Source organism: Simochromis diagramma, unplaced genomic scaffold, assembly GCF_900408965.1.
Source record: "Simochromis diagramma unplaced genomic scaffold, fSimDia1.1 OVJJ01000802.1, whole genome shotgun sequence".
In the NCBI taxonomy this organism is placed as follows: Eukaryota; Metazoa; Chordata; class Actinopteri; order Cichliformes; family Cichlidae; genus Simochromis; species Simochromis diagramma.
In genome coordinates this window covers 12205834-12220648 of record NW_024387492.1, presented here as the reverse complement: position 1 = coordinate 12220648, position 14815 = coordinate 12205834, and the positions used below count along the sequence as shown (strand labels likewise).

At 41.7% G+C, this 14815-nt stretch overlaps 1 protein-coding gene and 1 long non-coding RNA gene across 6 annotated transcripts in view; both read left to right on the top strand.

Moving 5' to 3' along the window:
* LOC120724789 (pleckstrin homology domain-containing family G member 1) overlaps nucleotides 1-14815 on the top strand; it is a 59684-nt gene that overhangs the window by 27738 nt on the left and 17131 nt on the right. For all 5 annotated transcript variants that reach the window (XM_040017201.1, XM_040017204.1, XM_040017205.1 and 2 more), the window contains exons 2-3: nucleotides 7926-8497; nucleotides 12847-12947. In XM_040017201.1, the coding sequence (XP_039873135.1) occupies nucleotides 7926-8497; nucleotides 12847-12947 (673 nt within the window). The remainder of the gene's footprint in view (nucleotides 1-7925; nucleotides 8498-12846; nucleotides 12948-14815) is intronic.
* On the top strand, nucleotides 12954-14729 carry LOC120724790. Its single transcript, XR_005693996.1, has 2 exons — nucleotides 12954-14412; nucleotides 14446-14729. It is a non-coding gene; the product is annotated as an uncharacterized LOC120724790 (long non-coding RNA).

Here is a 14815-nt window from a genome sequence, read left to right as displayed (position 1 = left end):
CGTGTTGAGTTAAAGTTCTTGTGATGCTGAGGTGATGGTGCGCACACACACACAAAGCCTTTGGTGTTCTTTTACAGTGGTTAGAAATTGTATTTACTTGTTGGCAATTACAAATAGAGATCTGCTGCTGCAGAACATTACAAAACTTTGTGTGTTTATTTACCAAAGTAGATTTTCACCTGTAGCTACATTCAAAGCATCAGTTCAAATCCACATGTAAACTACCTTTTAAATCATTTTCTACTTTGCTTGTATATCCTCATGTCTCTGAAAGCCAACACATGTCTCAGTGTCCTCTGACCCCGGGTGTAGGTTGGACTGAGTGTTGAGATGCCATTCTACAGCCTGTGACCCAAATTAGAGCCTTGAAGACAGCAGTTGGGGGTGAGGCTACAAATGGGCAAAAGGAAGAGGAGGGGGAATAATTACTGTTTAGAGCAAACTCTTTGGTTTAGAGGTGCAGGAGACAATGGACCCCTCCGTTGTCCTCCTTGCACCCTGCTTGTCCAGTCATCTGGTCAGACATCTGCCCCCATCCAATCATGAGCACTTAGCACAAGGTGCTACAGGCACACAGCGGCTGGACGGGTGGAGGTTCGGGGCAATTTAAACAAATGAGATCTCACGGCTCATGTAGAAAGAGATTGCGAACTGATGAATCTTTGCAGAAAGCAGGCTGAAATCCAGCTAGGTCAGAGAATGAGGCTAGTGTGTCACTCTCATAGGGAGTTGAAGGGCGTGTGCGGCAAAGGGTCGCGTGAGTGTCCCAGGAGTGGGTGCGACACTGAGTGTCTGAAAATAGGGATGGGTTGTTGGGGAATGCTTTTCCCACAGCTAAACACCGGTGCTGTCAACTAAAAGCACACTGCACATTCCTCAAGTCCGCAGTGTCGGTAACAGAGAGTCTCGGCTTTTAACTCGCATCTTGTAAACATGGAGATAAAATGTGTTAATCTGTGTACATAATGTGTGTAAATGAACCTATGTGTGGTGGCTGTTTTAATCATTTAAAGGGTTTTATGTAATTACGTGAAAGAAGAAGGCATTTGTTTGTAATTATCCTGCCAGCTGTGTGTGTTGACTTGAACCATTTTTGTGAGGCCATGAAACCCCAGGGGTCTGCCGAGTCACAGATAGAGTTCAAGCTTCAGGCTTTACCAGCGATAATGTGCAAAGTGATGTTTTAAATCTGGCTGGCGGATGTGCACAGAAACACATTGAAGAAAGAAGGCTTCATTTTCCTCCATCAATCCTCCAAAGTGTCTGCATTATAACACATGTCCTGGTCATTGTTGGTCCATTGGGAAGCTGTTCAGTGGAAACCCCACCCCATGTCTCAAATCCCATCTTTCGCCTCACTCTGTCTCTCCCACCTCTGCAATCCCCCACCCCTTTTCTTCCTCTGCTCTCTACATTTGTTTGACTGCAGTGTGAAATCCAGGCTGACACTTTAAGGTCCTTAGCGTCAGTTGAAATCAAGTCTACGTCTCTATCAGAAACAGAGGTTGACCTTAAGTGGACACAGCGGAAGATCGGGAACCTCTCCATAGCCTGTTTAAAAAAAAAAAAAAAAAAAAAAAAAAAAGAATTTGGTAGATAAAATGTGTTGGTTAAAGTGCCACAAAAGGCAGGATTCAACATGGCAGCGAGAGTGGGAAATGGAAAAGAGAAAAAGCAGTGGAGTGGGTGTTTTTCGACCTTTGGCCTCTCTTCTCATCTTTTCTTCCTACTTTCATTCCTCTGGGATCTCTCCTCCTCGTTTCTCACTCTGTTGCAGTCGCACAAGTCTGATTGCTTGACGACTTTACAAAGATGCAGCCAAAGTGAAGACCACTGGGCTGCTTTACTTCCATCTTACCTTTTACATTCTCGTCACTCATCATAGCATATTCTGGATTTAGTTACGTTTTTAAAGTCCTTGGATACCAGAAAAATGCACAGTCAGCAACAGACTGCATGGCATTGAACTCATTTGCCATCTGGTAGGCTTGGTGAAGAATAAACAAGAACACACACGAACAAACAGCTTTGATTGAGGGCTTTTTGAGATGTGCAAAGTGTGTGGTCAAGTCATGTCTGGTGCGCTCACTCCTGTCTTCAAATTCTGGTTCTTTACAGGTAAATATTTTTCCGGTGAACTTGTACAGATTCATTTTAAACCCTCCCACAGCTCCAACAGCACGATGGTTGGAATATAGTCTTGGCTATACAAGAGGAAAGCTGCATTTATCAGAGTATAAGTGCTCTGAGCATGAAAGGCAAGTGTTATGAACACATGTGCTCCAAAAGCAAATATGAGCCCCGGTGGTCTGCAGCCATGTGCTATATGCATGCTGGTCAATGTGTATTTTTACATAGTAAAGTATATACTTGCAGAAGCATGGTTTGAGCCTGTAGGAATGTAATGTGCAGCTCATATTTACACACAGCGAACTTGGCCGACTTATATTATGAGCTGCCAAACACATTCAAAGCTTCAATGCATAATAGGAGGAGGGAAGAGAAGAATGACAGGAAGGGAGAAAGAAAATGGCCGGAATTAGGAGAGGGGTAGGATAGTTGTGAGAATTTGGTGAAAATGACCTAAATTGGGGGGGAAAGGAGTGAGCAAACAAATGGAAGCAGGAATGATTCAGAGGGTTGGGAGGGGGATGCAGCCTGAGCTTATTGATATGCCCGGTCTCTCCATGCTGTCATGCTGCAAATGACCATGTTGATGCCTTTTTATCTTTAACCTTTGAATCATCCTCATAAAGCAGGTGGCTTGGAGCATTTTCTTGAGGGTTGTGAAGTGGCTGTCTTTGCTTGTAATGAGTTTTGGCTCAAGTTGGCTCTAAGGAAGGTGGTTTGATCGGGATACTTTTTGTCAGGAAAGAGGAAAGGGATGAATACTACAAAGCTACTACAAACCTTAATTTGTTTTCAAAACCGTATTCTGTTTTTGGTGAATTTATTTTTGACTTTTTAGAAGTTTAGTTCATTTTCTAAAGAAGTCCGTTTGTACTTTCTGCCTCTGCATTCCCATAAGGGTCTCATTTGTTGAAATATTGCTGCGGACTTGCATGGAGAAATAAATTTGTGAACATCTGTGTGTGTGCATAAACAGATCTTTGTGCACATGTGGCCTAATTCACAGCATACCTGCCTTTTTTTTTTTTTTTTTTTGTTTGGCACTTTGTTTCCCCTCCTACGTGAGTCCCCCTCTCACTCTGTAAGATTGCTTTAACTCACACCAAACCAAGCTAGCAATACCAAGTGGGTATTTTCCATATGTCCAGTTTTTTGTTTAAAAAAAAAAAAAAATCCCCTCTTTCGTATTCACATGCCTGTGTTTTATTGCTGAGGGATACTCCCTGGAAGTAGCATGGCGGCTTTGTTTCTGGAATCCCCAAACTGCTGCGCTCAGTTAACTACTCGTGTACAAACCCAGTGATTAGGGATACCACTTAACTTAAAATAAACAATGTGAATTGTTTTTCACTCCAAAATCTGAAGATGACATAATACTTTCAACTTGTTTACCCCTTGGAGGTTCACATGTCCTTTACAAAGCACTCACATAGCTGTTTGTGCCTGCTGAGCTACTTGTAAGGATCCTGAGGGCCATAAAGAGAGAAGGTTGCTAACAGCTGTTTACTGACCTCTCCAGAACAAAGAACACTTCAGGTGACTATAAAGTGTGTTACTGAAGTTGAGTGCCGCATGAGTCATTAAACCTAGCTGGACTGGTAGTGAGGCTTGTCTGGCTAACTTTGTAAATGGAGCAAAACTGGCGCTGTAGCGGGTTATCATGAGCATGTAAATACACTCTGTGTTTTGATGTGTGCTAGTGGCAGTCTTGTGAACGTGACTGATTCCACAAATTTATATTTTAAATGGTCTTAATGCACGTTAATGAGGAGTGGTGGTGTTGACTCCTTTATACTTTGGAGTAAAGTGTTTTTGACCGCTTCAGTGCATTTTACGAAGTAGACAACAGGCAGTTATGCTATCCAGATTTATATCTTCCTCAGTATTGCTTGTTAAAAATAATTATTGAGACTGTTTAGTTAGTTATATGGTTGCTTACCATAAAATATTTAGCAGATATGTAAAAGTAGATTTTATGTTCTATGAAACAATGAGTTAGTGAAGTTTACCTGATCTTCTAGAGCAGAACCGATTAAGAAAGGCTCTTCTTTGTTTCGCTTCTGACTTCCAAGTTACTGACTTGGTTCCCTCTCCATTGTTGTCATTGTTTTGGTCTCACAGAGTCATACTTATCCATAACATAAGCTGCTTTTTGCATGCGCTGCTACGCGCAGACATATTATGTCAAATTCAGTTAATTCTGTCCTGCAGAAACTGAAAAGAAACGGAGAGACTGAGATGGTCCATTTCCCAAGTTTCTGCAGGGTTGAGGTGGAGATTGACCATGAAAATAGTTTTTCATGGTCAGTAATTTCTGATAAGTTTAATAGTTTATATGGGGCTCATTCACCACTAAATTGCATGTGAAGGAAAAAAATGTAAATAAAATCCAGATGAACGGGATTGTTTTTAATCGTTTTATAATGCCACCATTGCATTCTTTAAACAGTAAAACACAAAATGCGACTCATTGTTTTTTACCACTGTTTCTTTTTACTGTGTCTGCACAGTTTTCGGTCTGCTTCCTTTTAGTTGTTGCTGTCTGCCTTACAGATGGGTGTGATGGTCAACATATTAAGAATAGCTGAATTGTAAAGCACCCCTCAGCTTCTTGTGCCAGGGTGCTTTACAAAGTTTAAATGAAAGCCAGAGATTGAAGCCAGGTTGCTCCGGCACTCACTGATTCTCTCTGCTCTGGCAGGAAACTTGGCCCTCACACACTAGCCTAATCCTCATATGCACAGACATTTGACACACACACAGAGGAGACACAGTCCCAACCTACATGCTTAGGACCATAATTAGAGATCATTTACAAGGATCAAGTTGAACATAATCTGGACAGGAGGTAACTAAAGACTGGCCATCATTGCTGTGTGTGTGTGTGTGTGTGTCTGTGTGTGTGTGTGTCTGTGTGTGTGTGTGTGTCTGTGTGAGTGAGGGAGCCATTTCACCCAGGAAACGGACAGGGTGTGCCCCAAACATGAAGCTGGGAGGTGGTAAGGAGGGGTTGGGCAAACACACGATGGGGCAATCTTCTCTGGGTTTCACTCCAAGCTTGGCTTCTCTGTATTTGCTCTCTTTGTATGTTTGCGCATGAGCGTGCGTCTGTGTGTATGGGTGTAGGTTGCACGTGTGCGCACACTGCCTGACCATATCTAGATGCAATGGCTGGTGTAAGGACCATTAAGTTATGAGCTTAGTTAGTCTTATCTTTGGAGTGATAAACCTAATGCATTTTGTGTGAAACATGCACACACATTATAGATACACATACATTAGCAGCTGTGATAAGAAACGATGTATCACAGATTTGTCAAAGTGCAAAGAAAACTGTCTGTTACCTATTAATGGCGAGATGTGTTATACAACCCTTTGGCCATTGTGTATGGTAACTTGAAAGCAGGGCGCTGTTTATAAAAAAGCCAAGGCCCTTTGGTTTTTCCGTGTAGTGTTTTTGCCCAGCAAATTCTTTTTCTACTATCTGATGTTTTCGTTAGGGGAGGGGGGAAAAAAGTCAGGTTTGGCACTGCAGAAGTTTGCATGGACACACATGCACAGGGAATCGGTTCCAAACTTGTCTGAGGGAAGTGCAGTTTCATGCTCCTTCAGTTTTTGGGCGCTCCAGATCCTTCCTGTTTTTCTTGGCACACTAGCGGAGCAAAATTAAAAGTAGAGAAAGATATGATGGAGCTCATTAGATCTCATTGTTGGGTTTTTTTGAGAGGTGGATTTAGAAAACTGGCTTGACAGCGTGAGGAAACATATGGCTGATAAGTGCGTACAGACATTTATCTTGCAAATGGAAAATGTGTCCAAAAAATCTGAACTTTGATCCAGTAAAGTTACATACAGGTTCAGTATTGATGTTATAAAAGCTGCTCCAGTGTGAGCTTCTTATCACGGGACCAGTCTGACTAGTGTGCAGCCACCAAAGGGGGAAAAAAAAAAAAAAGCTGTCGCTGTAACTAAAAGCGTCCGAGGTACCTGTGTGAAAGGTGAGAGAGCGGGTTTTTACCAGGATTCTTTGAGCTTGTTCTCAGGTTCACGTTTCATGTTTTTGAACCTGAACCTGTGATCTCTGAGCCTTTGAAGTGAGATGGGCTTAGGGTGAGTAGGTGCTACTGGCAGCAAGCGAGCTACGCTGTCCTGAACGGCGCTGGATATCATTGTTGCCACAACATGGCAGCTGCCGGTTCACTGGTGCTTCTAGCTTTGATGGTGTCAAACCCCCACAGAGCTGTTATAAGGCTCTCGCACGTTGTTCTTCCCTTTGCTTCATCACATTTGCTCTCTGTTGTTGCCATCAAAGCCTTTCTGTGAAGCAAGACCTTGGAAACTTGGAAGGCTTCTGTCTGATACGCTGCATTTGTGGTTTCACTTCAGCTGCCCTGACTGTGGGGCCTTGGGAGCTGGTAATCATATCTTTAACGCAAACACAAGGTCTTGAGCCAGTTTGGCATGTGCTGGATGCCAAGTAGACTCCTGTAGGTACACGCAAACACACAAACTTGCCTGCCTTCCAGGGAAATAGGGGTTTCATTCATAACTGTAAGTGGCGTGCTTTCAGCATTACACTGGTAATCTTTTTGTATTCTTGCGAAAATGTCTATTCACACACACATAAAATCCTCGTCTATGCAAATAAATATGAATTCAAAGGGTTGTGTTTCCTGTGGTTGTGTATGTTTTCTCATCTGGAATTGGAATTACTGTCAGCTCCTTGTGAGTCAAAGCATTTCTTTGGATACAAGTGGGGGCAAATCAGTGAAGGTTGGTGATGGGTGGTCAGTTGGCCCGTGGTCAGTAGGAATGTAAGGAATCGGGATGCTAAACGGAGACTGTGAAGAGTATAAAAGTCGTAGTGTTAAGTGTTTAAAGAGGGCAGAGCAGCCTTTCAACTGAGTGAATATAATCAGAATTTTAGTTTAGGTCAGCGATTGAGGTTTTTTTTCCCCATGAATATTAATTTAGACAGTTTTTTTTTTTTTGAACTTCTTCTGTATAGTGTCTATTATGTCCATCCTTGCGGCTTAAAGTTTCCGATTGAGATTCTTCTTTTAAAATCTTTGTCCGAAAAGAGGACGTTGTATGCTGGAAAGAAGTGAAGACCTCAGAGTGTGCTATCTTGGTTTATGAAAATAAAATCTGATTATTTTGTGTGACTTATGCTGGGGCATGTTGTACGACCTGTTCAATGCTGTGGCTGTGTTACCATAGATTACTTAAGACGGATGATGATACACAAATGAGGACGTGCAGTTTTGAACTGTATTATTAAACACCAAGACAAAGTGCAGTGGTTTATGTAATGTATGCCTAGCTTTTACATCTCTGGTTCTCTCCTGTCCAGGGTAACTGGAAAGTCACCCAAAATGTAATTTCGATCAGGCATTCAACCCATTTGCACCACAATCTTTGGCCAACTCACTGACAATGCAATGCCATAAAACTTAAACCATGGCATTTTCAGTATTTTTTTTCTAACCAGACTCCATGGAGCCCTCAGCAATCTTCCAAGTCAGGGGCTTGATTGTAATAAATGAGGAAGTGTGTGTGTGTGTGTGTGTGTGTGTGTGTGTGCGCGCGCGATCTACTGTTGTTGTCCTTGTTGTATTTCTCTTTTTTTTTTTTTTTTTTTTTTTTTTTTTCTTTTGGGGGCATCATCATCATATTATTATTATTATTATTATGGCAAAGCCAATATCTAGGACATGAACACAGAGCAATATGAATGTAATCTTAGCACTGGTGAATTAATGAGAATCTCTTCCTTTGCTTGATTTTCCTTCCAGACGATTACAGCTACCTACCTGATGCATTGCCTCCTGTTCCTGAGGTCCCGGACACCGGGTCAGTCCTGAGCTCCGTTGACATCCCAGCTCGCTGCCTCCGCAACCCAGCCTTCCGCCACGCTTCTTCTCGCTACTGCTCCGCCCTCAGCATGGACTCCTCTCCCGACAGCGCTGAAAGGCCCATCAGCTACAGCTCCACATCCTCCTCTGCCTCCTCCAGGGACAGTCACTGCTCGTTGGGCAGCCGCACAACTCTTGTCGCTGCCCCGCACTGTAACCCCATGACCGCAGACCGGGACTCTGGGGCGATTCGGTTGGAGCTGGTCCCTGCGAGGCAACTGGAATGCAGAGAGGAAGATGACAGAAATGATGGAGCAACGGACACAGGGACAGGGCAAGGAAGATACAGCAGTGGACAGACTCCAACTGAAAATTCAGAGCCTGAGCTGAGCCCAGAAGGAGGGGAGCGGGCGAATCAGGGACAGGGACCAAGAACATATGTGGACCGGGTGGTGCAGGAAATACTGGACACAGAGAGAACCTACGTACAGGACCTATGTAGCATTGTAGAGGTAAGGGACTAGAATTCCAAATAATATAAAACTTGGCTACACAACATGACATGTGAAGGAAATTGGAAACAGAAGGATCCTGCACATGCACAGAAACTTCAAAGCTTCAGAGTATTAGCATATTTGGCAGAACATCAAACAAAGAGAGAGATGTGGAAAAAAAGTTAGAAAGACTACAACTATTTTTTTTTTTGGGGAGGGGGGCAAGTTATTGGTGTGTCTTACTAAAATATATATCAATTATATATAAAATGATTATTATTAGATAGTTTTTACCGATTTCTCCCTTTCCAGACATGTTCAAGCTTACTGTTGCTCAAGATGGCGAGGTAATTTATGTCTCTGGTCTCAAACCAAGGGATCCAGCCACCTTAATGGATTATAAAGGCGATCTCAGTGGTCCTGAAATGAATAAAGCCAAATAAAGGACAAATTTTACGTAGTTTTACTTTAAAAAACACATTTTTTAAGATGTATTTTTGGCGTTGTTAGACTTATTTTTGATAGGAGAGTAGAGAGAGAATAACAGCAAAGCAGAGAATAGGGAATTGAGTGAAAGAAGTGCCTCCTGACACAGGCAATCATTAAATGGATGTCAGTCCAGTGACTGCCTGACCCTGATCTCTTCAGGAAGGCTTTAAATTGCCAGATAATACACATTTAATGCACGTGACGCATACTGCTTGGTGCCTTCTGGAAAACTTTAATGCAATAAGGTCACCTGCACTTGCAGGCAGAGTTTGGGCGAGTTACATGACACCAGCACCTTTTGTGCTGCACACAGAGGCACACACATACTGTATGCACACACACTCGAGCTAATGCACTCGTTTGTGTGTGTGTCTGTGTGTTTGGCTGGCTTTGAACTGCAAGGATACACCTTGCCTGTAGTCAGTATCTGAGTGGCTTTGTTAAGGATTGGGTGTAGAGCTTTTTATCAAAGGTTGCTCTCTTTGGTCTCTCCTGCCTTTTGGTTTCTGTATTCAGCTCTATGTAAAACTAAAAAAATCACTGTGTTAAATGTATGTGCTGCATGTTGTATCCTGCAGCTTTATTATAAAGTGGTGGCTTGAAATCTTCATCCACTTTTTCCCACATTGTCCGCCCTTGGCGAGCTGTCGATTCATAGGCCAAAGTGTCTGTGCATGTGTTTGTATGTCTAGGTTGTGTTATTTTGGCTTTGGAGTGCACAATGGATCCATCATCACACGTTTTTTTTTTTTTTTTTTTTTTGTGATATGTGTTTTTGGTGTTTCACTCCTGATATTCCACCCTCTCCTCCTCCTCCTCCTCCTATCAGAGGTGAGGAAATGGGATAGAGGGTGAAAATAGGAAAAGGGATTTAGCTCCAAGATAACAGTATCCTAAGTAGGTTAAGAAAACACTGAACGGGGCTTAGAAGCTGCACTTAATAACCCTCCACTGCTTCTACTACTGCAGCCCGCCGATTGCCATCAGTGGATCAGACCACCCAGCACTCAACAACCACACTTGCATTTCAAGAAAGCTAATTTGTCACTAGCACTTTGGAAAAGACACATGCATTCAGCCTTACTTTACCTTTTTAATGACGGTTTCAATGAGTGCATCGGGGATGGATTGCACTGATTGTATCTGTGTGAAAAGGGCTTTTAACATCACAGTTAACCTACAGTGAAGAGAAAAGCACAGCTAGCAGCCACCACAAGCACAGCAACAGCTCATCAGTACTCAGCACTGTCCTGCATCATTAGCCATCTTGCATTTCAATAATCCAATGCTGCTGTAGGAGGGTGTGACGGCCTTAACACAAATATTTACCCAGACTCCCCTGGGCTCAACTGTGTTTCATCTTTCTGCAACTTTGCAGGCTTCTTTTCTTTTCTTTTCTTTTTTTTAAAATGCTCCTTAAGTGTTGTTAAATTGGTGAATATGATGTTTGTTTGCATGAGCCTAAATCCTCATTAGCCAACAATGTCATGATCCGGAAATGATCCGGGGAACATCCCTTTTCTGTCGTTTGCCCTCATCAGTGTCTGGAGAAACAGTTTCCCACTGAAGGGCAGAAGGACAACTTTGTTTTTTTTTTGCGTGTGATTGTAGAAAAGGAGTGTGTGCTTGAGGAGATTAATGGTTAACACAATAAAGTTATTAAGCTTGCACATGTGAAGCCTGATGCTTAGCGGGAAGTGAACCCTCAGGTGTGTGTCTGTGAACGCTTCCCGTTGTTGAGCCTGCAGAGGCTTTGGCTGAGTGTGATGAGTGAGTGGGTCAGGCCAGGTCAGATCTTTGACCCTGTGGCTAATAAACTATCAGTTTACACATTACTGCCAACATCAACAAAATCTTAACATGACCTCTTTATGTGACCTTAGACATAATCACCGCCTTCCCTTTTAAGCACGATTTCTTTCTGTAACTCAAATCCTTTCCCTAAAACGTTGCCCTAAAGCTCTTGCAAAAACCCGTACACTCTTTACATCCAGATCACTTTTTCCAGTTGTTTCTGTTTTTCTATGCCTTTGCCTAACCAAACACAGTTTAATGGATTGCAGCTCAGACTTGAGCTAGTTAAACTAATAATGAATAAATGCATAAAACAATACTTGGAACAGAAACTCTTAGCAACCGACTGCAAATTAGGCCGACGGGAGAGAACATTAAAAAAAAAACAAAAAAAAAAAAAACCTCTCCCTCCCTGTCTTTGGTCTCTTAAAAACACACAAGTATTGTCTGCACTGAAATGGCGAGTTGTGTTTGTGCATGTCGAAGGCAGCCTGGCGCTTCTCTCAGTGTTGTAAGATTTTCCCAGTTTCAGACAGTAATGTGGTTTAAAAGCACTTTTTCTAGTTCTATGTGCTCGTAGCTTGAAGGGACAGTTCACCCCAAAAACAAGTTAATATATTTTTCCCCTTCAATTCAATCTATATTGTTTTAGCGGCCTTCTTTGAGATGTTGTTTGTAGAAATGTCTGCCATCTCCTGGATTTAATGGAGACGGATTAAACTGTTACTCAAAGCACCAAAGAAAATAAATAAAATGAAATGCGTGTCTTTTGCCCAACAGCCAAAGGAAACATGGAGCACCATTAAAGATTAAATCCTGTAACTCAGTCACAAGCAAGAGGCTCTTTTAGATTCATTTTGTGTTTTTCAAATACATTTTTTTTCTCGAATTTGGAGATGTCATTTCACTGTATACAAAAGAAGACACATTGCCAAAGCTGGGCAGGTCAAAAGGAAAATGCATAAATTTGATTTGGGGTTGAACTGTCGCTTTTCTAGATGAAATCTTTTGTGTTTATTTGCACTGCACTTCTCAGTAACTGCAGCAGTGTTGTGTTGGTTTTTAGTTGCCTCAGAACGGGCAAGATCAGTTGATCTATTTGTTCCGTTCTTTTGAAATGTATAAAAAGCAGTGAAAAGTCCCCCTGCAAAACACACAGCTCCATTCAATGCTGCTGCTCCCAGCTACCGGTCGCCGCTCACCTTTCTCTTTCTTTCTTCAGGCCAGATGGATATCTGGCAGTGCTGTTGTTTAATAGCAGTCATATGAGCACTCATCACTAATGTCACTGATGGAGGCGGTGATAAACGCCACAGAGTTAAAGCTTCCTGAGGCGACATTTTTTTTTTTTTTTTTTTTTTTTTTTGTTATGTGTTAAAACAGTTCTTCCCAGCAACAGCCAGACAGTTTCAGGGCTACAAGCTGTTGACCTGCTTTATCCTCTTATCAAAGTGTTGACACGAATCAGCAACAGAGGAAATTGGCTTTTAGTTGAACATAGTACACCAGGGTTAAGTGTTTTCACTATATTACTGCAGTTTAAATCGTTTAAAAGTAAGTTTTCTGTTTTGTTCTTTTGTTTTTTGGATTATGGCATTAAAAGAACTGATTATGAAGAACCCCCAGTTTACCCATCACTCATTGGCTCATAACGGTGTGCCTTTATTCTGCAAAAGTAACATAGTTCATAAAATTTTTCCTAAACATATTTTTTTGATAACCTAAGAATGATATTTAAAAACAAATCAGATTCGTTTCAGTCATGGATTTAATATTGGTTTTCCTAGCAGGTGTAGTTGTTCCCCAACAACCCTTTTTATTTATTTATTTTTTTGGAAAGGCTTCTTAAAATGATGAAACAAAACCTATAACTTATAAGATCCACTCTAAAGATAAAGATCAGAGAGTCTGAGTGTGTCTGGATGTTGTCAGTATGATTCTGTTTCCAGAGTCAGCCGTCCAGGGGAGGTTGAAAGCTTCCGGTGTCTGCAAGAGTTTGTGGGTGGGCTGCTGTATGTGTGCCGAGGCTGGTCCCAATCAAGACGCCAACTTCCTAACAGACTGTTGCTTCTTTCTCTCTGCAGGACTACTTGGAGTGCATAAGTAACCAGTCTCGACTGGCCTTGAGCTCTGAGGATAAAAAGTCACTATTTGGCAACATCCAGGACATCTACCACTTTAACAGGTACAACACAGAGCGACAGACATAAGTCAGGAAAATATAATATAATGAATAAGAGTGTGTGGCATAAAGCAAAGACACTCAGATTTCCTATATTTGTTGGTTTCTGAATTTTTGGAGATCAGAAACTGAGATCATGTGTCGCTAAATAATATGAATATTAAATTACTGTGTTTCCTTATTTCACATAACACCCAGTCTTGGTTAAATGGCTCTAATTTCTTCTCATATCATCGGGAATCCTACACTACTAAAATGACTCATTAGCCAAATATTGCAAAAGAAAAATCATTTTAAATTACATCAAAATATATTATTTCCTCACAGATATAACCGTCTGTGTTATTTTAATGCATCCATTAGCAGCTCTGCTCATTTAAATTTTCGCTTCATGTTTGTACTTTTATGAGAGGTGTATATTACTTTATTAATTGTGTCTCTCATAATTCCCAGGATATGCTGGTGTAATTTCAACTATTCCTGAACATGTTTGACAGCATATTCAGGGGTTAAATACACAACACTCCAATTTTCCATCCATAATAGATTTGTGACTTTAACTATTTGCTGCTACTGCAATAAACCATTTAAAATGTGAGTTGCCTGACTGAAATTCAGTTTCACTCTGTTACTGAGTTCTGAGTTACAGATCTGTTTGTGCCACAGATGTTATTCTAATATCGAGAATATTATAAAATATCTCGATTAAATCTACTCTTTTTGTTATGGCATCGCTATGGTCTTAATGGAAAATTACGTTTAATTGGTGCCTCTCTGAAGGGCTAATGAAATATCATAAGCATCATCGTGGTCTAAAAATGATAACCAGCTTCTCACTCAGCTGTAAGATCATCCATCAGCTGCAAAATGTTGCAGTATCTGTTGGGATATAATGACATTAGACATTAAAATCAACCTGGATTTGCCGCAAAGCTTCTCTAAACTGCTTTGTCTCTCCACTCACCAGTCACTTTACTGGGTACACCTTGCTAGTACCTGGTTGAACCCCCTTCTGAACTGCCTTAATTTTGGTCCATGATGTCGTCACGCAGCTGTTGCACATTTGTCAGCTGCACGTCTATAATGTGACTCTCCCGTTTCACTACATCTTATAGAGCAAAGGTGCTCTACTGCACTGAGATGTGGCGACTGTGGACTGTATACAGTGAACTCATTGTCATGGTCATGAAACCAGCAGTACTTAGGTAGGCCGTGGTGTTTTTAAAACAAGAAGTCAAATAGGTTTTAAGGGACCCCCTAAACTGTTACATCACTGTCCGTCTGAATTGTTGATACCATCCAACAATTTTCCGATCTTCCACTGTCTATTTGCATTTGTCCACATATGTAAATGAACCGAGCTGCTGCCATGTGATTGGCTCTTTTTATGACCTCTTTGCCTTAAAGACCAACTGAACAGGTGTACCTAATAAAGTGGATGGTGAGCATAATGTGCCAGCAGCCTCCCGTCTCTCTTAGGCTCCACAAACAAAATCTACAGAACACTGAAAATGGACTGTGCCACCTGTTGTTGTTCTATGAAAGGCATTGTTGCAGCAGCCAGGCCTCTAGTGTGTGTGTGTGTGTGTGTGTGTAATCAGTCCCAGTCTGCATGCTTGTCACCTCTAGTACCGCTCCAGACTGTGTGTTTCAGTGTGTGAGTTTTGTATTCAGATGAGATGGCAGGTCCAGCATCAGTCATGGTGGTCTGGAGACACAAACATTCACTCCCACCTATTCATTTCTCAGCTGGCCCACACAGTCAAACTGGCCAGTAAACGGAAACATAAAAGCAGTTAAAAGAGGTCACAATGACCTCATGCTTTAGCCATGAAACAATAACTTCAGGAGTGGCTGTTTCTTTCGTTCTT